The following is a 23,943-nucleotide window of genomic DNA, read 5'->3' on the forward strand; positions in this document are numbered from 1 at the left end:
TGTGCCATGCCCATTGGGGGCGATGTTCTCAATAAAATAATCAGAGAGACAGCATTGGTGAGGTATTCATTTTTCCTGTGTAGCACCCATGAGGAAGAGGCGTTCTGCCTCGAAACGCGTCGGGAATCAAGAAAGGAATCGAGAAACGAAATTGATGCATATAGTATATAGTATAGTGTATATATATATACATATCGCACTATTGCACTTTATATGTATATATGGATTTATCCAGGAATTTTCAATTTGCCAATGGGACTATTTTTTTGAAATTAGAATGTGGTTTCAATTGAATGTTTTTCATGACGCTAGGTTTAAAACTAATCAATTTTCCTTTCTATTTAATTATATAGTCGGAAATGTTATTGTAGGTCATGATAATTTGTCCTGACGGCATAATGAATCAAATACATGAGCAACATTCGATCGACTGTTTTGTTTAAATCATGCAGTCTGTTTGCTATGTTTATGACTAACTTGCTAAACATGTGACCTAAATGGGAAGGGCATATTATTTAAAAATGGCTTCAATCGTTCACAGCCTTTATGTGATCAAGGGCGCCTGAGCCCGAAACGCGTCATCTGTTGAATGCTGCTGAGAAGGTTATAATAAAACATCTTGCCTAACAAGGAAGTGGTTCGCTTCTCCTTCTTCGCCGCCGAGGTTTTGGTGGAAGTGGACGGAGTGGAATATTTGTGATTTAAAATTTACGGAAGTTTGGCTTTCTTCCGTTCTGCGAACCCTCTCACCCGGAAGCGGCTGCCGCCATTAAGTCAAGAAGTGGGATATTCGTGGCGAAATATCGGTAGCAGCCCCCTCTTGCCGCCACACGTCACACGAGATCAAGGGATACTGGCTGGCGAGTAGAACCGGATTGGTTCGAAGCAGAAGCAGAGACAGCACCCGGTGAGTGACGACGGCATTGTGGCAGAGGTGGGGAGATAACAGGCATTTCTATAGTAACTCGAGAAACGATTCGGGCTACATTAATATCTTAAATACCTATCAGCTAGCATGACAGACGAGGCTGTACGCCAACGCCAGCGCGAAGCAGCAGCGGAAGAGTTGTTCTGCAAAAGACCAGCGGCAAATTCAAATATTGCACCTACTATAGGCAAAACGTTAGGGGCGGATGACAATGAAAAAACGCTACTGAAAAATTTAGAAAAGTACATGCGTTTGGAAACGACCAAGTGGTGGGAGCACTGCTCATTATCAAAGTATGCAGAGGTAGGTCGAGTTCCGAGAGGTCTTCGTTTCCTTTTGGCTCCGACCTATGATAACCCCAATCCTGCAATGTTGAAAGAATGGGCACAGAACAATTTGGAGGCTTCCATGACCTCAGTCCGCATATTAATTAAATATGCATCAATCGACCGGGAGGAAATCTTGAAAAAAATTGAAAATATTGAAGAAGAGCTCAAGAAGTCGGCCAAAGTCGATTATATCAAAACTGCTAGAGTCGCCATTGAGGAAAGATTACGCAAACATGAGGACAAGATAAAACAGCGTAAAGCCCATAAGTTTGCCAGAGATGAATCAGACTACAACAACGGGCAAATCTTCACATTCGCCCGAAAATATAACAATGAAAACCGTAAAAAATTCGGGGAACGCAAGGGTAAGAGTAATGTGGAGACTAATGCTCAGCAGCCTGCCGCAATGGAAGGAGCAGCGGCAGAAAGCTCCAGTTTTGATTCTATCTCCATATCCAGCGAATCTAGCACAGGGAGCGGAGAAAGGCCGATACCAGCAATTGTACTAGACATGGGTGAGGAATTGGATTTTTTAGCATCATAGAGACTGCGTACACTGAGACCGAGGACAGACAACAAACAGAAACAAAAAAATCAAGAAAAAATAGACGAAGAAAAGAAAGACGAAAAAAGCACAAACAAAGGAGGAAAAAACAAAAAGAAGAGCAATTGGACACGGAAGAAGTAAATGGAGATAAGACCATCATCAATCTGTCCAATGTGCCCCTGACGGAAACGGAAAAATCTTTGCTGTCATTAGGTCTCAACTTTTGCCCCAGCCAAACATTAAATTACAGCTCCACGAGAATAGATGTTTTCAGATTCGTGAGAAAACTCAAGCTGAAAAAATATTTCTCTTTGAAGAACATCAAAGATAAAGATGTGGAGCCAAGGCAAGATCTTAATAATCATGTAGAGAGTCTGGGCATTGAAGCGGCGGATATTCCAACGTACCTAGACCTGCATGATTTGAATACTGGCGAGGCAGAATCAGTTGCAACTGAGTACGACGCATCCACTCAAACCAGGATGAGAAACATCAATCTGCTGCAAAAGGGTGCTGGGATCAGCCCCTTCAAGAAGAAATCCAAATACATCCCCATGATGCCGAGAGATGCGTTAGACACGTTTCATGACTGTGTGGTTGAGGACATTAAAAAACTAAACAAACAAGTACAATCCAAAAAGTTTAAACAAAAAAAGCAAATCAAACAAAGGAAGAAAAACTATGCCACTTTGATGAAAAAACTAAGTGAGAACAATGAAATCATCATTAAAAAATCGGATAATGGCGGCAACTTGGTAATTTGGCCCCGGGCGGACTACATTAAGGAGGCAAAGCGCCAATTGAATGACATGAACTGTTATGAGCCGTCTAACATCAAAAAATATAATATGGCCACGAATTCACTTAAAAAGCTGTTGACACAATCACGTAGTGATGGCCTGATTTCCATTGATGAATTCAAATTTATGCACAATGAAAACCCTATTATACCAGTATTGTATTTAATACCTAAAGTGCATAAAGGTGTATCTCCTATTCCAGGCAGGCCTATCATTTCCGCGATAGGTAGTGTGGCGGAACAGGTGGGCCAATATGTGGATTTCTTTCTACAGAGTCATGTAAAAACCCTGCCTAGCTACATCAAAGATACAGGTGATTTCCTGGGTAAAATAAGGAACATCCAATGGTCTGATGGTATGTATTTAATCTCATTAGACATAGAGTCTTTATATACCAGTATAGACCACCAGGCAGGTTTGAATGCTGTAAAATTCTTTTTGGATCAAAGACCGTGCGAATACTATCAGCACAATAAAGCTTTAATCAAGCTAACAAGTTGGTGTCTCAACAACAATTTCTTTCTTTTTGGAAAGGAATTGTTTAAACAACTAAGGGGCGTGGCCATGGGAGCCTGTTTCTCCCCCAGCTACGCATGCTTACATGTCGGCTGGTGGGAGGAACAGGTCCTTAAGAGGGACTATTCTTCCATTTTCAAAGAAAACATCAAACACTACTATAGGTACATCGATGATATTTTCATCGTGTGGCAGGGTAGTAAAGTAAAAGCATTGGAATTCATTCAAAATATTAATCAAAATAGTTTGAATCTCCATTTCACCCACCACATTGATAGTTCCAGTTTTGAATTTCTAGATGTCAAGCTATATGTAGATAATGGGAAGGTAGAAAGTACCCTGTTTAGGAAACCCACCGCGGGTAATGTCACGCTCCATGCCTCCAGTGCTCATCCTAGGCACCTGATTGCGAGCATCCCCTATGGGGAGCTATTACGCTTGAAAAGGATATGCAGCACAGAGACTGAATTCAGTTCCTGTGCTGCAGAATCCTTGCGACGCATGAAAGCAAGAGGTTACTCTGATAAAATCTTGACATCAGCCTTGTCCAAAACCTCACTAAGACCTAGGGCAAGTTTATTACCAGCCCTCATAGAGGAAGGACCAGCCCCAGATGATTCACATGCCTCACCAGCAATCTCTGGGTCTACTGGAAATTATCAATGTCCGAGACTAATCACAGCCTACAGTGAAAATGAACGTAAGATAAGATCCATCATCAACAAGAATTGGGCAATAGTCTTGACTGACCCCGTTCTTAGAATGAGTTTGCCATCCAACCCTACTATCACCTTTAGCAGAGCTAGAAACATGGGAGCAGTGTTAGATCCTACGAGTCCTGAAATAAAAAGTAAACCAAATTGGTTGAAACCTAAAGATGGATTCTATAAATGCTCCACATGCCGTGCGTGCAAGTTTGGAATCAACACAACAGAATACCATACTCCATTCAGTCCTATACCACACAAGATAGAGGGGAATTTCAATTGTAAAACTGAATTCGCAGTTTACGTTCTCTCGTGTACCTGTGGGCTTAACTACATTGGTAGTACAAAGCTGCAGGTTCACAAGAGAATTCTCCAACATCTACGTGCCATTTTGCATAGTGACCCCAATTATCCAGTGGCACGCCACTTTAAACAGGTACATGGAAACAACCTATCCTGTCTAAAGTATTATGTGGTATCTTCCGTCCCCAAACCACGCAGAGGAGGGAACAGAGAGGCTTTGCTGAGGAGGTTAGAAACCAAATTTATCCTTAACTTCGATAGCAAATGCCCAAACGGTCTGAATAACACCGAAGACATGTATACGTGCCTGTAATATGTGTACCCTGTTTGTTTTATTGAATTGCATGGAATGTATTTTATATTCCAGAATGTGTCGCTGGCTTTGATGTAGATAACCCTATATATTTAAAAAAAAAAATCTTTTCATCATATGCACATTGTTATTTTGAGTTACAGATGGGAATATTGGGTAGTTTCCGTTATTTGATGTATGAGGACTGCCAATTCCTAATCTCACTTATTCACACTTTGGCTAAAACAATTTGATCAGATGCAAGACATCATTTGTATGAGAGAAAGGATCTCTTTAAGTATAGCTGTAGATCATAAGAACTGTTTCTCATAAAACCAGTTGGTGTCATTTTGCTATACATCTGTATTAGGTGTCATGTCCTAGCCTTGGTCGGGTTGTCAAGATACATTTTTTTCTTACAATCATTTTATCTATACACGTAACAACACATTTTTTGCACATGGTACTTTGCAAAAAAACTTTTTTGCTAGAAAAAATTATACTCAAAAGGAATTATAAAAATTATAAATACTGCTGCTATGCTCTGCAATTGTTTTGCATATTCCCGAACTGTTTTTTAGACTCACGTATTAGCGAGTAAAGACATGCATTATGCAGTTATGTTAAAATCGCACTATTGCACTTTATATGTATATATGGATTTATCCAGGAATTTTCAATTTGCCAATGGGACTATTTTTTTGAAATTAGAATGTGGTTTCAATTGAATGTTTTTCATGACGCTAGGTTTAAAACTAATCAATTTTCCTTTCTATTTAATTATATAGTCGGAAATGTTATTGTAGGTCATGATAATTTGTCCTGATGGCATAATGAATCAAATACATGAGCAACATTCGATCAACTGTTTTGTTTAAATCATGCAGTCTGTTTGCTATGTTTATGACTAACTTGCTAAACATGTGACCTAAATGGGAAGGGCATATTATTTAAAAATGGCTTCAATCGTTCACAGCCTTTATGTGATCAAGGGCGCCTGAGCCCGAAACGCGTCATCTGTTGAATGCTGCTGAGAAGGTTATAATAAAACATCTTGCCTAACAAGGAAGTGGTTCGCTTCTCCTTCTTCGCCGCCGAGGTTTTGGTGGAAGTGGACGGAGTGGAATATTTGTGATATATATATATATCTATAGCCCCCCTACTGGCGGTCGCCAGTAGGTAGATATAGTTAGGACCTACTTTCCATAGGAAATCAGCAACATTCTATTTAGAATAACTTTGGCGCTGGTGGACGAATCTTTGTGAAATTTTCCAAGAAAATGGCCTGCTCCGCTCCGCTCCTTCCCTGAAAGTTTAGGGGTGATTCGTCAAGTGGGGGCCGAGAAATAAGGGGGGTCCCAAAACATGTTTTCCCCATGCAATTTTCCATAGGGACCTTTAGCCAGGGCTACAGCCCGAACGGCTGAACGGAATTACACCAAATTTGGCAAAAAGCTAGAGTTTGGTTCTCAGATTGTGCTTTTTGTTAAATGGTGTAAATCCGTTCAGTAGTTCCTGAGAAAATCAAAAGTAAAATCATAGTGATATCTAGAGACGAAGTACTGTACGCGTACGGAAATCCGTACAATTACGAGCACGAGCTGCATGCTGATTGGCTGTCAACTGTCTGTCAACACTCCAAACCAGGAAGTGTTGGCAGCCATCTTGTGCCTCGGTAGAGCCGAGCCACAAGAAAACAGGGAAACAAAGGTGAAAACGAAGAAAAGGGGGCAGGGTAGAAACACCCTGACCCCCTAGGCCTGCTCAGGCGGTCCCACAAGGACCCCCAAGGCCAAAAATAAATCGCGGGATACGCGTATGGTACGTGTACACTGCTGATCCCAAAAATAAAATTAAGGCACCACTCTGCAAACGCGCCCCCTGGCACGTTTGCAGGGGGCGGAACTAATTCCCCTTGAATACTGGGGGCCAAGTAGCCCACCAACAACCTCCAGTATGCGCCAGGGGGCTGCCTTGCAGAGATGTGTAAAGAGGCCACGCCCCTTTTTACACCTCTCTGCAACGCAGCCCCCTGGCGCATACTGGAGGTTCCTGGTGGGCTAGTTGGCCCCCAGGGACCCCCAGTATTCAAGGGGAATTGGTTCCCCCTCTGCAAACGCGCCATGGGGCTGCCTTGAAGTGACGTGTAAAGAGGCCACGCCCCTTTTTACACCTCTCTGCAAGGCAGCCCCCTGGCGCATACTGGAAGTTCCTGACCCCCTAGGCCTGCTCAGGGGGTCCCACAAGGACCCCCAAGGCCCTAAACAATTTTTGGGAAAATCCCGGGTTACGCGCAGGGTACGCGTACCCTGCCCATCCCAAAAAAAAAACATCAAGGCACCACTCTGCAAACGCGTCAGTTCCCCTTGAATACTGGGGGTCCCTGGGGGCCAAGTAGCCCACCAGGAACCTCCAGTATGCGCTAGGGGGCTGCCTTGCTGAGACGTGTAAAGAGGCCATGCCCCTTTTTTACACCTCTCTGCAACGCAGCCCCCTGGCGCATACTGGAGGTTCCTGGTGGGCTATTTGGTCCCCAGGGACCCCCAGTATTGAAGGGGAATTAGTTTCCCCTCTGCGAACGCGCCAGGGGGCTGCCTTACAGAGTTGTGTAAAGAGGCCGTGCCCCTTTTTTACACCTCTCTGCAAGGCAGCCCCCTGGCGCATACTGGAGGTTCCTGGTGGGCTAGTTGGCCTCCAGGGACCCCCAGAATTCAAGGGGAATTAGTTCCCCCTCTGCAAACGCGCCAGAGGGCGCGTTTGCAGAGTGGTGCAATCTGTCACCTCAAGCCCTTCCCCCTCCCTGCACCACTCTGCAAACGTGCCCCCTAGCGCGTTTGCAGTGGGGGAAGTAATTCCCCTTGAATTCTGGGGGTCCCTGGAGGCCAACTAGCTCACCAGGTACCGCCAGTAAGCGCCACGGAGCTGCTTTGCGAAGTGTTGTAAAAAGGGGTGTGGCCTCATTACACCTCTCTGCAATGCAGCTCCCTGGCGCATACTGGAGGTTCCTCTTGGGCTAGTTGGCCCCCAGGGACCCCCAATATGCAAGGGGAATTAGTTCCCCCTCTGTAAACGCGCCAGGGGGCTGCGTTGCAGAGAGGTGTAAAAAGGGGCATGGCCTCAGAACACCTCTCTGCAACGCAGCCCCCTGGCGCATACTGGAGGTTCCTGGTGGGCTAGTATGCCCCCAGGGACCACCAGTATGCAAGGGGAATTAGTTCCCCCTCTGCAAACGCGCCAGGGGGCTGCATCGCATAGAGGTGTAAAAAGGGGCGTGCCCTCATTACACGTCTCTGCAATGCAGAACCCTGGTGCATACTGGAGGTTCCTGGTGGGCTAATTGGCCCCCAGGGACCCCCAGTATGCAAGGGGAATTAGTTCCCCCTTTGCAAACGCGCCAGGAGGCTGCGTTGCAGAGAGGTGTCATGAGGCCATGCCCCTTTTTACACCTCTCTGCAACGCAGCCCCCTGGCGCATATGGGAGGATCCTGGAGGGCTAGTTGGCCTCAAGGGACCCCCAGTATGCAAGGGGACTTAATCCCCCAACTTAGAACGCGCTACGGGGCGCGTTTGCACAGTGGTGAAGGAAGGGGGTGGGGCCTGAGGTGACATGTGTGCAAACACGCCCTGTGGCGCGTTTTAGATTGGGGAATTAATTCCTCTTCAATCCAGAGGTCCCCTAGGGGCCAACTAATCCAACAGGTACCTCCATTAAGCCCCACGGAGCTGTGTTGCAGAGTGTTGTAAAAAGGGGCCGTGCCCTCTGAACATCTCTCTGCAACAGAGCTCCCTGGCGCATACTGGAGGTACCTGGTGGGCTAGTTGTCTCACAGGGGACCTCAGGATTGAAGAGGCATTAATTCCCCAATCTAAAACGCGCCACAGGGAGTATTTGCACACATGTCACCTCAGGCCCCGCCCCCTTCCTTCACTATTGAGCACAATATTCCTCTAAAATCAGCGGAACTACGAATTCCGATTTACTCACCTGTTATCACGAGAGACGTCAGTGCTGCATCTTTGAGCCCAGTACGGACCCTGAAAAGAAAATCTAAGCTTACTTACCAGTAACTTGTATTTCCTTCCATAGGAATCTATTGTGTGGTTTTCACCGGAAAAGTTTTTAAGTGTCTATTTTTGAAACTTACAAATATTCCTCTAAAATCAGCCGAACTACGAATTCCGATTTACTCACCTGTTATCAAGAGAGACCTCAGTGCTGCATCTTTCAGCCCACTACTGATCCTGAAAAGTAATTCTAATCGTAGTTACAGTAACTTGAATTTCCTTCCATAGCCTAACATTGACTGGTTTCACTTGGAAATTCTTCCAAGTGTGGAGTTTTGGAAATTTTAAAAATTCCTCAAAAATCAGCCGAACTATGAATTCCGAATTACTCACCTGTTATCAGGAAAGACCTCAGTGCTGCATCTTTCGGCCCACTACTGATCCTGAAAAGTAAATCTAATTGTAGTTACAGTAACTTGAATTTCCTTCCATAGCCTAACCATGACTGGTTTCACTTGGAAATTCTTCCAAGTGTGGAGTTTTGGAACTTTAAAAAATTCTTCTAAAATCATCCGAACTACGAATTCTGATTTTCTCACCTGGTATCAGGAGAGACATCAGTGCTGCATCTTTGAGCCCAGTACTGATCCTGAAAAGTAATTCTAACTATACTTACCAGTAACTTGAATTTCCTTCTATAGGAATCCATTGTCTGGTTTTCACCAGAAAAGTTTCTGTGTCTATTTTCACAAACTAAAAATATTCCTAAAAAATCGCCTGTATGATTTAAACGCATTCTTTCAACTGTTTATAGGAGATGCACCAGTACTGGAACCAGGATCCACCACTGAGTAAGAAAAAGTAAAGATAACACTACTTACCAGCTAAGTGAATTTCCTCCCATAGGATAACATTGGTGATTCTATGTGAAAAAATTTCTAAGTGTCAACTTTTAAAATACAATAATATTCCTTAAAAATCACTACTGTAACTAAAACACTTTTAATCAACCGTTTACAGGAGATGTCCAAGGACTGAATCTAGGATCCAATCCTGTGGTTAGAAAAGTAATCCATAAAGTAACTAATTGCATTTAACTAGAAAAACACATTGAGGCCAATGTTGCTTTGTGTTTGAAATTGTGTTGCCCATTGCAACAACTGTAACTACTGTACTCAAGTCTATTGCCTATTTGCAAAGTATTTAAACTAAAGTAATTCATTCTGAGAAAGTATATTTTGTAATGTAATGTATAATGTAATTACAATATAATTAAAAAAATAAAATATCTAAAAATATTAGTGTAAAAAATTTAGTAAATCAGTATAAAAAAAAAAATAACAATTAATACATTTAAAAATTGTCATTTACAAAACCTTCGAAATTCACTGAAAAAACCAAAGGTTTCAGGCCTGATATAGTTAGGAATTAGCATTTAAAAAACCTTTGAAATTCACTGAAAAAACCATAGGTTTCAGGCCTGATATAGTTCGGAATTAACATTTAAAAAACCTTTGTGATTCACTGAAAAAACCATAGGTTTCAGGCCTGATATAGTTAGGAATTAGCATTTAAAAAACCTTAGAAATTTACTTAAGCCCGCAAGGTGCTTCCAGTAAGTGCCACTGCGCTGCGTTGCAGAGAGGTGGTCCAGGACGTTCCACTTTTTACACTTCTCTCCAACGCAGCTCTGTGGCGCTTACTGGAGATACCTAGTGGGCTACTTGGACCCTAGGGACCCTCAGGAGTTAAAATGGCCACAGGACGTGTTTACACAGTGGTGAAGAGAGGGGACGGGGCCTGAGGTGACGTGTGCAAACATGCCCTGTGGCGCGTTTTAAGTTGGGGAAATAATTCCCCTTCAATCATGAGGGACCCTGGGGGCCAACTAGCCCACTAGTCCACCAGGTGCTTCCAGTAAGCGCCGCTGCGTTGCAGAGAGGTGGTCTAGGCCATGGCCCTTTTTACATCTCTATACAACGCAGCTCTGTGGCACTTACTGGAGGTACCTAGTGGGCTAGTTGGACCCGAGGGACCCTCAGGATTCAAGGGGACTTAATCTTCCAACTTAAATCGGCCACAGGGTGCGTTTACACAGTGGGGAAGGGAGGGGACAAGGCCTGAGGTGAAGTGTGCTAACACGCCCTGTGGTGCGTTTTAAGAGGTAGTTTTAATCCCCCTGCCCTATTATATACTAGGGGCTTACAGAGGAGGTCATGCTAATTACAGGGAGACCCCAACGCATAGTGTTCCCCAGTGTAACTAGGTGTTTTGACTGCATTCTAAGTGTCTTTTAACATAGCACTGGCTCTAGGACTGGTTAGTCAGAGTCAATTACCACCAGTGCCCGTCTGCACAAGTTGAGGGTACAGGATGATTTTGCAACAAGGCTTCTTTCTGCTCTTCTGTTTGTTCTTTCTGCAAAAAGTATGTACTTTTTTTATTATTAATTTGTACTCCTCCATAGGGAAGGAGGGCGGGTCGTGTGTCAATCTAGAAGAGTCTAGGCTGCAAAACTGTTCTTACAGGTAAGTAATATTTTCGTTATCACATCTAGGTAGTGAAAATATTAAACACCTGCAAATCATTTTACCATGGTAATTATAACAAGCCTTTTAGACATATAAACATACCAGTGAAGCATACAGGGTACCCTATAAAAATGCTTTCTATGCTATTTCATATCACTTATCCCACGACCCTTCCCCCCACATTTAAGTAACTTTAGAGTGGCAACCATGTTATTGTCTCTAGCTAAAAATAAACACCTATTGCACCTGCTAATATAGAATTATTGTGTCCATTCAATCTATTTTCATTCTCATTTTCATAGATCTCCAATGATCCCAGCCCAGGGTACAATATAGAGCAAATGGCCAAAAAGTAAGTTGATGCTTATGTTAACTACTGAAGTGAGATTGCATGAGGGGAGCAGGTTTTTTTTGGTGGGGGGGGGGGGGGGGGTAGTGCTTATCGGGGAAATAATGATTCAATGAGGCAGCATAGAGGTAATTCTTAACATAATGAATTACGACAGAGGAGTGATGGCTAATTGTTTGAGTGACACAATAGTATTAGAGGACATGGTTTAAACAGTTGCTGACTGGCACACAAAGCAAAAATCATGTATCAAAGTTGTAAATCTAGCTGATAATCATTTTTTGGGGGGTTATGCATCTTTAGATTATTTTTAAAAACTAATGAAACATTGTACAACATCCATGAACCATGGTACCCAACCCAGCAGGAATGATCACAAAGCAGTCATATAGTGTCTATTTTACGCAACAATAAGTGTGTAAAAAGCAAACACAAGGAGATGATGGACGGAGCACTGAAACCTTTCAGACACTCACCCCCAGTCACAGATCTGGGTTGAATCCATCATTATTCTTTAGCTCACTTTGCCACCTCAGTTCGGACCCAGCTATATGCAAATCAGTCTTGACCCTGTGCCTCATGGGAACAGTCCAGCCCCAACTGCCAAGCCAGGTCTTCCCTGAACCAGAAACAAGCATCCTGGGACCGGTTTCTGGGTAACACCCTTCATCAGCCAGGCTAGCTTGAATCCAGTGGCAAAGTGAGCAAGGGACCCATGTCTGGGCATAACCTGCCTGCCAACTTAGGGCAAACAAAGCAAACACAAGGAGATGATGTACGGAGCACTTAAACTTTTCTGATACTCACCCCCAGTCACAGATCTGGGTTGAATCCATCATCATTCAAAATAAATGTGTAGCCATTTTGACAATCTCATGGTCAGTTTTATCCTCACCTGGTAGTCCAAAGACCCCATATCCTCTCATACTTGCGTTCACATCCTCTCCACTTATAAACTATCTTTTCAGGTCTAGCACAGTAGTCCATACCACTAGCTCAGACCTTCAGAGTTGGGGACGGCACATCTCCTGCATCGTACAGTGTCTATCTTCGATGCAAGGAAGCCAACTCCATCTAAAGTTCTATGCCTACAAGAGTCTGCCCCACCCTTCATAATTCCCAACAACACTACAGTGGGTTCATCAGAAATGGGGGTTATGTATTCTACTTACTAGTTCAATATAAATCTCTTGCCAGCATTGCTCTAAAAGAGGACATTTCCAAATCGTATGATAAAATGTACCCTTTGTGTCACCGCATAGCGTGCATTCTGAGTTTTATGCCCTGCCTTTTTTCCAGTCTATCACGACTGCAGTAAATTCTATGTAAGTAATGGAATTTAAATAGTCATAAGTTGAGGGTATGGCCGGTTTGAATAACCCTTCTAACCTCCTGTCAATCCTCATCATCTAATTCCCCAGTGTCTCTTTCCCATGCCTGTCGTACTCCCCTGCAGGCGTCCTGGAGCTTTCTTTAAAAGGGATCTGTACCACCTCGATATTCGCTTTGTGCCTAAAGGCTCCATGATTACTTTCATTTCAGGCGGGTTGCATCTCTCCGAGGTGGGCTCAATAATACCTAGGGCATGGCGAAGTTGATGGTATGGAAAACAAATTTGAAATGAATGCAATTAGAACTCTTCAGCTAGCTATTCAAAGGATAAAATGTGGCCATGGTCCCATGCATCCCCCAAGCCCAAAATATCAACAAAATCTCGTTGGTGGAAGCCTACATTTGGCACTCATGTTTTAACCAGGTTCTGCCCACAAGGGAATTTGAGTTGTAGGTTTACCTAGCCATTTGATACGAGTTAAAGCTTGCCTCCAATATATTATTGGGAGTCTGGTCATTTGTTGTAGAGTGGGGAGAGCAACCCCGATCAGGCAGATCTAGAGTTCCTAATTTCTTAAGGGTCGCCAACTCTAGTTACCATGAGCAGTCATGCCTTTCTCGCAACTGCCAGTCCCAGATGTGTATCGTCTGTGCTGAACAATAATAGAGCTGAATATTGAGGAGACCCAAGCCACCCATGCATACTGGTATTGAGCAGTTAATATAGTAGACTCTAGAGATTGTACCCACCCAGAAGAACTTTAAGGTCAGTGCTTGCACTTCCTGAAAGAATTTAGCAGGAATGCTAAATGGATAGTCCTGGAGTACATAAAGAAAGTGTGGGAGTATGACCATTTTGTAGAAGTCAACTATTCCCATTAAGTTAAGTTAAGCGGTAACAAGGACCCTGATTCCAAATCTCCTCTAGTGCGTCTCTGAATAGGAATCATTTTGATGTCCCAGGCAATTTGAAGATTGTTGGAAACATGAATCCGTAGTTATTTAAAGGAGCCATCCAACCCCTGGTACATGACATCTGACAGGTGTTGTGGTGATGCATCAACTAGGTGTACAAAAGTAGACTTCCCCAATTTCAGCACAACCCAGAGGTCTCCCCATACACTCTTAGTATTTGTGTCAGAAGCGATAGGTAGCCTTGTGGATTTTGGAGGTAGAGGAGAAAATCTTCTGCATTGAACAGTACTCTAATCTTCTGACACGTTTGCCCAGAGAAACCGATACACCTGCGCAGCTCCCCTAAGCCACTTGCTGAAGGCTCCATTGCCAAAACAAAGAGGATGAAAAAGAGGGCAGCCCTTGAAAGTACCACGTTCAATGAGGAAAAAGAGAGAGCACCCTGTGTTTTTTTTCTCACCTGAGCCTCGGGAGCGTCATAGAGGGCCTTCACAAAAGCCATACACTTAGGGCCTATATTAATGTTTCTCCGTACTTGCCATAGAAAGGGCCAGTGAACCATGTTGAAGGCTTTTTCACAATACAGTAGAGGTAGCGTGACCAGGCCCTGCAGTTCATCTCTGTTGGCCAATGCTTCCTGTAGTTTACGCAGGCAGTGCCTGATACCCCTGCCTGGCATAAACCCATTTTGGTCCTTGTGGACCATTGTCCTGACAACCATTGCTCACCTGGTGGCCCTCCCTTAATCTCAATATTGAGGGGAGAGATTGACCTGTAGGAGGTCCATTCCTCTGTAGGTTTGTTCATCTTGTGGATCACTGATATAGTTGCTCCTCATAGATAATCAGGCAGAGAGCTCAAATGCCTATCTCTGTAGAAATGTTGACAGGGTGGAGTGTCAGGAGCGGAGCTGGAGGATGAGGCTGACGCCGGCAACTGGATTTGCTATAGCGCCAGAGGAGTGTCCGGTAATTCTAGGTCTGCTGCAGTACGAACTATAGCAGGAGGTCTTTCGCAATGGGATACAATCGTTCCAGCAGTGGGGAAGGCCTGTCTTAGTAAAGTTCACGTAATAGTCTGCGAAAGCGGCTGCAATCTCAGTGGTCCCAGCAACCAGGTATACCTAGCTTTACGCACATTTAGCCTTAGTTTAACCCCCTCTTCCTTTTGGACTAGCCAATAGAGGAGCTTACCAGCTTTATTGAAAATACTCATAGATCCCATATCTAGAAGAAGCCCATAAACGTTTGGCCATATCTAACAGTTTCCCAGTTTGTGAAGGGTTCTTACAAAGGCCCTCCAGAAGTTCCCTAGCCTCCTCGGTTTCTTAGGGCTACCTCATGTTCAAGCGAAAGCATCCAGGCCTCCAGATCCGTAATATCGCTCTCATACCCTCTCTTTCTCCCCTCCACGCACTGTGGAGAAAGCTCTGCCCCGTACCACTGTTTTAAACGCCTCCCAGAGGCTTAGGGGGCGCTACCAACGTGACAGCAGCCAGTCTTTTCCCTGTCCGATCCTGTCCTGTGCCTCTTGAGCCAGGCCTCACTGGGCTTCCAGAGGGCCATTGTCTTGTCACGGCCCAGCCGTGGTGATCATCCGCCATTGCTTCCCTCCCTCAGTCTCAGACTAGGCAACTTCCATCTTGTCAGCTGGCCTTCAAAAAAATCATAATATTTACAACAAAAGTCCCACATATTGCTCATGTACGACCAGAACAACACCAGCAGACTACAAATAAGGTTAAAAAAAATGCAGACTTTAATCGGGACGCACACACCACACCGTTCTTTGACAATGAGATAATGTTAACTAGTCGCTGCCTTTGATAGAGGAAATGATCAAAGAAGGCCGCATTGATTTATAATAGAATTTGTGTGCTTCAGGGCACTAGTAGTGTTTTGTCACTTCTCTCAATTCTTTTATTTGTTTTGCAGGGGAAGGGCATTTGTGGCGTTGCCGTACAGTGTGAAAGGAATGGACGTCTCTTTTTCCGGTATTTTGTCCTATATTGAGGTAAAATTACCTTATTGTTTTCGCTTTGCCCAGCTGAGCTATATTTTTTTCATTTTTATATACTTTTCTTGAATGACTCCTTAATAGGTGTGAAATAGAATATGACTAAATAAGCATTTAATAAATTAAATGTGCACCTTATTTGCAGCAATTTGGAATACCTCCTTTTTTGAACTCTTAAAAAAATCACACGTCTGTGCATCCTTTTTCCAGTACTCTCTGAGACCCATCACCTAAATTGGTGGCCTGGGTCTGCAGCTGAGACTGGCACAGTGGACGCTGGCTGACATAGTGCTATTTATCCGCGATTCCTGAACAGCTACCTTGAATCAAGAGCATGGTTCATGCCAGAGTATCGGCAATACAGGGCAAGCTTCACCCAACCCATGCATAAGATCCACTGTCCCCTGATCGGGGATGCAGCGATCAGCAAATCTTGCCCTGATTTTCACAGTACATGAGCTTGAAGCTTGCCTAGATTCACAGTTCCAAATAAGGACTGGCAAATCCAAAAACATTTTTTAAAAAACGTAACAACATACCTGGTCAAATGCAAAGTTGTGCATTTCAAGCCCAATATGCAAGAGGTCAGGCCCTGTGGCCAACTCCTGCACACAGCTGAAGGCCTGCAGAGCAGGGTTGGGCCCAGTTCCTGGTAAGTGCGGGCAAAGGCCTTGCACTGGTGGAGGCCCTACACATTGGTTGTTGCCCACATTTGGCAGATGCGGTACTGGAGCTACACAGAAGTTTGTGGTGAGTTTGGAGAAAGTTTGGTTGTTCATCCAGGCACTGTACCCAACCTCTGCTGTGCTTCACCAAAGGCTCTACTCAGCGAGTTTCGGGCAGGGACAGTCCAGAAGCCCTGTAGCCTGCCCTGCTGGGCATGGCTGAAGTGGGTGGCAGCCCATAGAAGGTTGGCTGTAATATCTGGCCAGAGGCCTGGCCTTGTGGCCAAACCTCAATAACAAAGTGGCTCAGGCCTACAGGGACACATGCGCCAGTGTCACCATGGTGACGCCTAACTTTGTGGACCCTGGACAGATAATACTAGGTGACAATTACCTAGTGACCAATGCAAGCAATGTCACTACCACCCATAGAATGGCAATTGTTAATTTCTCCTGGGGAGGGGTAACTGGCCTCAAAAGAGTTGTTGTTATTTCAGACCTCCCTGTAGAATGTTTGTTGGGCAATGATCTGGAATCTTCAGTCTGGTCTGAAGTGGAGTATAGGACTCATGCAGAAATGCTAGGTATATCAGCACATGTCCTTGCTGTGACCAGGTCACAGGCCAAAAAGTGCAAAATTGAACAGGCCCTGGATCCTGAAACTATGGACCAGTTGCCTACCAAGAGAAAGAGCAGTAGGGTTAGGACAGTGCCTTCCCCCCTGCCTCAGAATGAGGATCAGCCTTCTGAGGAAGCTGATAGTGAGACCCAGGAAGGAACTGTCCTAGAAGAGCTTGAGCCTGATCAGGTTGAGTTTCTTGGGACAGGGGGACCTTCAAGGGCAGATCTGAGGCAGGCGCAGCTGGACTGACCCTCTCTTGAACCCCTCAGACAGCAAGCTGCTGCTGGGAATGCTACAGGTACCCATAGAGTGTATTGGCATGAAGGACTCCTTTATTCAGAGGCTAGAGACCCCAAGCCTGGTGCTTCCAGGATGTTGGTCATACCTTTGGCATTCAGGGGCTTAGCCCATGATATTCCCTTAGCAGGACATCTTGGCCAGAACAAGACTTGGGACAGGCTTGTCCCTCACTATCAATGGCCACACATGTCAGAAGATGCCAAGGAGTTTTGTCGCTCCTGTGTCACCTGCCAAGCCAGTGGCAAATCAGGTGGCACCACAAAGGCCCCCCTACCTTGTTTTCCCTATTTATTAACAGGGTAGGTCAATATTATTCCACATGTCCTACCGATGCTCCTATGCTTGGGGGAATGAAATTCCCCCTTCTCATGTTCGCGGACGACACCCATATATTATCCAAGACCCAATCTGGGTTACAAGTGGCCTTGTCACGTTTTGACGAGTTTTGCCGAGATCATGAGCTGGGGGTTAACGTGGACAAGACGAAATGTATGGTTCTCCACAAATCAATAGTTGTTAGGGGTAAGGTCCACATGAATGATGTCGCCCTAGATCAGACAGATCTGTTCACCTATTTGGGTATAACTCTAAATAGAAAACAGCATTGGACACCGCAAATAGACGTGCTTGCTCTGAAGCACGCTCAGCTTGCTGTGGCCCTACTCAAAGAACACAGGCTGTCATATTCTAATCCCATTGCCCCTGCACTTACAATATATAACACCAAGGTGAACAGCGCCGTTTTATACGGTGCTGAATTATGGGGGCATGAGGATTTAACCTGTCTGGCCACAGCCCAAAATACATTTGAGGGCTTTAACAGGGTTGCCACAATCTTCTCCCCTGGTCCCCCTATTTCTGGATTTGGGCTGTCACCATATCGAGGACCTAGTCAGATTCAGGCCTTTAGCCCTCTGGAGAAGGCTGTGGGCCACCCCTGAACTTGATCTTTATGCTAGACCCCTCTTGGATTTTAGGGGGGTTGGGATTATGTCGAAGATCAAATGGCTTCAGTATATCAGAGACACCCTTATTGCTATGGGGCTGGGTACCTTGTGGGATCATCCTAATTCTACTCCTTTTCCTTCTAAAAAGGAGTTCAAGGCCGCTTACATGGGTTCTGTGCTAGAGAAATACTTTTCTAGCACAATAGGTCCTTCCCTGATTAGAGACTTCCTATCCGTCAAGCATGTACCCGTGTTTGACCCCGATTGGGATCTTATTTTAAAACCACTGGATAGGAAGCTCTACCATCAGTTTAGGGTTGGTTCCTTACCCACAAGAGCCCTCACAAGCAGATGGCTTAGGCCCACTTCGGACCTATGCCCGCTGTGTCAGGCCTACCCTGAAACTATTTCCCACATGCTATTTGCTTGTTCCGCCTACAGTGTCCCGAGGAGGAAATGGCTTAAACCTATATGTCATGTCCTCGGCACAAGGGTTGCCAGTGAAACCTTGAGGATCCTACAGTCAGGAGGCCCTTGTTATTGCCACCACTAAATTTCTTGGGTGGGTATGGAGGCTCCGGGCTAACAAACTCCAGGCCTAAATATATGTCTTTTCATTCTGAATCCAGCACTGGGGTAGGGTGAATTGTTTTTTAAACCTTTTCTATTGCAAAAAATCAGTCTATCGTCTGTCTACTCATCATGGGTTTTAAATAGTGAGTCTTGACTTGTAGTTTAATACTTGTTTTAGGGTTGTTTGTGTATATTTTAACTATTTATTCTGTGTTGTACCGGATTCATTTTATTGCTGGATTGTCTTTCATGATTTTATAATCGAAATAAAGAGTCTATGAACTGAACTGAAATACCAGTCCTGAAGCTCTGACAATACCAGTAACTATAGGTCCCGTAGTTCCCTTATATGGAGATAAGCAAACCAGTCCTAAAACTCCCGTTCTGACTACACCCATAGTACAGTCTAGGAAAGAAAACCTAATAGTTGATGATCAAGCAAGTGAATGCAAGTCAGTAATTTCCTTAATGGATTTACCTATACGTGAACCAGTGAGTGACTCGATCAGGAAAATTACTCCCCGATGCTCAAAGGAAGTACAGTTTGAGACATCTTCAGGAACGAGAAGTGAAACTGTAGTAAGCCCTGATGAATTAGAAAGATGGACTCGAGACATAGAAAAGCCAAAATCACAGCCAAAGGTATTGGAAATATTCAAATTAAGGGTAGAATTAGAAGAGATGGTAGCTGGAAATGTAGGATTGGAAAGGTTAAATTCTTTTATTGAAGAACAATTATTGTTAATATGCAGAAGTATTACTCGAAATACGAAATTAAACCATGAGAAATTAATGAATTTGGCTTCTGAAATTGGAATAGACATTGGCAAATCAAAGGTGTTACAGAAACCATATAGAGCTGAATTTTCTGACAAAGATTTGGAAAACATGAATGTGTCAGGACGAAAACTACAGATAAAAGAATTATTGTCATTGTTGCAAAAATGGGGCGACTTGGAAAATGGAAGGCCAGATGGAAAAAGAAAAAGGAAGAAGTTCAGGCAAATAGAAATGCATCTGAGTATTTACTAAAAGAAACCAAAAAGGCTGAAAGGTTGTCTCCAATGAGAGAATTGCCAAGAGGAGGTTATGTACATGTCCCATGGTCCCGACAGGATATTTGATCATTTACTAATGACTTCCCAAAGCTTAGAGAAAAACCTGTAGAATGGTACCGGCAAGTTGAAAGGTCTGTGAAAGTTTTGAAGGTACTGTTAAAAGATTTAGATGGTCTATTTGACATTGTTGTTCCAGCTGATTTGTGGACCGAGTGTAAAATTACGGTAGATTGGCCAAATGATCAATACCCTAGAGAACCAAAGACAGGAGAGGTAATGGAAAAAGTATAATCAAGTAATAACCTATTTAAAGGGAAAGACACCTCCAAAAAAAACAGATTGGCCAAAAATAGACAGAACCACCCAAAATAAAGATGAATCTGTACATGCATATTATGAATGCCTATTGCAGGTATTTAAACAGTACAGTGGTTTAGAAAACATTGATAATAAGGACATGACACATTTTATATATCGTTTTGTGTCCGGGCTAAAACCAGAAATCTCCCAAACGATTAAAGAACATAAACTATGTTGGCAAGTGAAGCCTGTCGACGAGATTCTCAAGTATGCAAAATACTGTGAGGATGAAATTGATAATAAACTAAAGAAGTTATAAGAAAAGGTAATGTGGGCTCAAGTAAAAATGGCAGAACACCAGGAACTTCAGATAAGTCAGCAGGCAAATAATCAAAATAAGGGGGAAGGCCAAGGTGAAGGTAGTAGAGGCAAGCCCAGAGGGAAAAGGAGTAAAGAAGAGGCAAAGAAAAAGTTTCCCTGTCATGGGTGCGGAAAATTGGGGCATTGGAGAAACGAATGTAAATTAATACAGAATAATAATGTCCAAAATCAAAATTAAAATCGACAGACGCAGAATGAGGTTTCAATGAGACAGCCGCAACAGGTAATACAGAATCAGTTACCTCCTGCCCCTATGCCTGATTTTGTGAGTGAAGCCAAATACAGTGTGGACACCGTATTTCAGGAGGGAAGTGGTAAGAAAAATGCGGTAACACCACAGTTTATTTTACAGGACACATTCTTTGAAGACACTTACTGACCGTGCCTGAGATGGGAGGGGGGGGACAGATGAATGCGTGCTTGGCGCATCCTTACCGGTAGATCAGTGTCACAATGTACTTGCAGATTGACTAACCTTAATATTCGGACACAGCAGGAGCGATGTAGTAGCTTATTTCACTCCTCCCTTGGAGCGGCACCCAAAGTGAGTTGATATATATATATATACAACTCTCCTATGAGGAACTCACCCAGGGAAGGGGAAAAGTGGAGAAATAAAACATAAAACATAAAGGACTGGCAGCCAGAAACCATCTACAATGCCCGGCGACAGGGGAGGTATCATACGCTAAGTCTGCATTCGGGTTCCTGCATAGGAATACAAAGAACACACATAAATACACTCCAGTGTGATGTATGCAGTTACTAAATATATGGACGTGAGAATAACTTACTGCTATATGCTGCCACAATCTCCCATAGAAAAGATCTCAGAGCAAAAAGGCACAAATAAAGTAAAAGTCAAAAAGAAACACAAGCTCTCCCCAAGAGTCCTTGAACTTTGAGTAAGTCTATCAGGACAAGAAGAAGCTACTTAGCTCAAACACGACGTCTCTTCCACCTGTTTTCTGAGTCCAAAAGCCTCGAGGATTTGTCTGGAAACAATAGGTTCTTGATTCCCAACACAATCGTAAAGTACTTAATCCGAGCCTCTCAACAGCTCTAGGTTTACAGGTAATTTCAGCAATAGTCAGAGTCCCATTACCAAAGACATCCGTCTTTGATTTCTCAATACTGTCAGAGCAGCTCCCCAACGCGATACTGTGACCAAAGGGGCGCTTTCACGGTGCTCCGAATAACACTCCCAGCGCTCTCCCCCGCTGAAAAGGCAGGGCGGATCTGCAGCGCGACTCTTCAGGTCACTAGGGGTCAAATCCTTGATCTCTGACCGTGACTCGCCGCGTACTCCCGCGCTGAACCTCAGCGCGGCTTCCAAGCGTCTCTGAATACAAAAAGGGCTCCGAATTTCTCCTTCTTCAACAACACAGATTCAGGTAGGCAATCAGGTGACAAGCACCGAGCACTGGCCTCAGAGAACGGATATAGGAATGAGAGGGGAAAGTAAGAGTGAGGAAACAAACAACAGACTACAGAGCAGGCATTCTGGGAGATGTAGTCTATACCTACAAGCGCCTAAAATGTGACAATCAGTCAGGTCCATATGTTGAGGGAAAAGTGGAGGGAAATGATGTTACCTTTTTATTGGACACTGGTGCTACCCGTTCTACTGTGAGAACAGCAGACATCCCAAACTTAACCCTATCGGGTGAAGCTGTCCAAGTAGTGGACAAATTAGGACCCCTGTCACAGAACCAATGGAAGTGTGCATAGGAAACTTTAAAGAGATGCACACATTTGTTGTGTTCCACTCTAGCCCTGTAAACTTGCTAGGGAGGGATCTACTATGCAAAATGAATTGCACAATCTTTTGCACACCAAATGGTGTTGAAATTCAGACTCCAGACAAAGACGGAGTGTACAAAATTATGTTAGCTAAACAAGAAACATTGGTGCTGCCCAGACAATGTGTACTGGTGCAGTATATTGATGATTTACTGATAGCATCTAAATACAAATTTGAGGGGGAAAAAATAAAATTTCATTTCCAGGGGACTCACACAGGTTAAAAACATAACTTTTCGAAAAGATATGGGGGGCCTGGGTGAGCTACAGAACCGGACAGCTCCCAGTTTAATAATAGAGCATTAGGCACTCTAGGGATCAAGTTGAATGATTGTACCTGACATCTGATTGATTGGTTGGGTGGGCGGGCCACTGGGAGGTTTGAATTGTGGTAATCAGTATGTCTTTGTATATTCCAAACTCATACTATGTATATTGTAATGTCTTCTGAAGCATTTGTTTTTTGGTAAATAAAAGGAATCTTTAAATAAAAATAAAAAAAAACATTGAAAAAAAAAAGAACCAGGAATGACTGCACGATTGATTCCATTGCATTATTGAGCCACTTTGCAGAAGTTTTGATTATTTTGTGACACAAGAGACAATTGTGCTCTCTCAGTTCTAACCCAGACCCATGGGTTAATGCGACATCCTTTGGCATATTTTTCTGCCACATTGGACCCAGTGGCATCAGCACTGCCAGGTTACCTAAAATCTGTAGCTGCAACTTGCATGAGTCTTGAGTAAAGTGAATCCATTGTCATGGGACACCCTGTAACAGTATATGTCCCACATGCAGTCGTGATTCTGTTAACTCGAACACAAACTCGGTACTTAACTCCTAGTCGGATGACTAAATATGAAAAAATTATTCTTGGTTCAGAGAACGTGACTATAGTCAGGTGTACTGTTCTAAATCCGGCAATTCTGTTACCAAATGCACACTTTGAAGAAGTAAGGGAGGAAGTCAAACATGATTGTATCGACCTCACTGAATTCAGTACTAAACCATGCCCAGACATACATGAAGAACCTTTAAAGGATCCTGAACATGAGCTATTTGTAGATAGCTCGTGTTTGCGCCATGAGGAAGAAGGTTTGAGTGCTACTTATGCTATGTGTACATTATCTGGTATAGTCGAAGCATCCTATTTATAAGGAGTCAAGTCTGCACAAGTACCCGAATTGATTGCCTTAATAAAAGCGTGCAAAATTGGAAAAAATTGGAGAGTACCCATTTACACTGATAGCCAGTATGGTCACGGGGTTGTGCATGACTTTGGCCAGTTGTGGATGCTATGGGAGTTCATGACTTCTTCAGGAACCCCTATTAAAAAAGGGACAATTTGTTAAAGTTACTTGAAGCAATTCAATTACCTAAAGAATTGGCCGTGGTCAGGTGTGCTGCTCACCAATCTGGAAATGACAAAGTGACAGCTGGTAATTGTTATGCTGACCAAGTGGCCCAACATTGTGCCAAATACAAAATGGCAGTAAACAAGAAAATCGATGCATGTGGAATCAGCTGTCAACTTATGCTACTAAGAGGAGTAAATACATGGGAGGAAGTGAGAGATTTGCAAAATGAAGCAGACCTCAAAGAAAAGGAAGAATGGGGGAAAATAGGGAGTCAGATAAGACCTGAAGATGGTGTGATAGTTTATCTAGACAGGAGACCAGTACTACCTGATTGTATGCTTGCACCAATGGCCAAAATGTACCAT

At 43.8% G+C, this 23,943-nt stretch overlaps 1 protein-coding gene across 1 annotated transcript in view; it reads left to right on the forward strand.

The window, feature by feature from the left end:
* OSGEP (O-sialoglycoprotein endopeptidase) overlaps positions 1–23,943 on the forward strand; it is a 613,564-nt gene that overhangs the window by 277,705 nt on the left and 311,916 nt on the right. Inside the window, exons 6-7 of the mRNA XM_078648814.1 lie at positions 11,261–11,310; positions 15,489–15,567. Coding sequence (XP_078504940.1) covers positions 11,261–11,310; positions 15,489–15,567 — 129 coding nt within the window. The remainder of the gene's footprint in view (positions 1–11,260; positions 11,311–15,488; positions 15,568–23,943) is intronic.

Source organism: Lissotriton helveticus, chromosome 6 (genome assembly GCF_964261635.1).
Source record: "Lissotriton helveticus chromosome 6, aLisHel1.1, whole genome shotgun sequence".
NCBI classification, from domain to species: domain Eukaryota; kingdom Metazoa; phylum Chordata; class Amphibia; order Caudata; family Salamandridae; genus Lissotriton; species Lissotriton helveticus.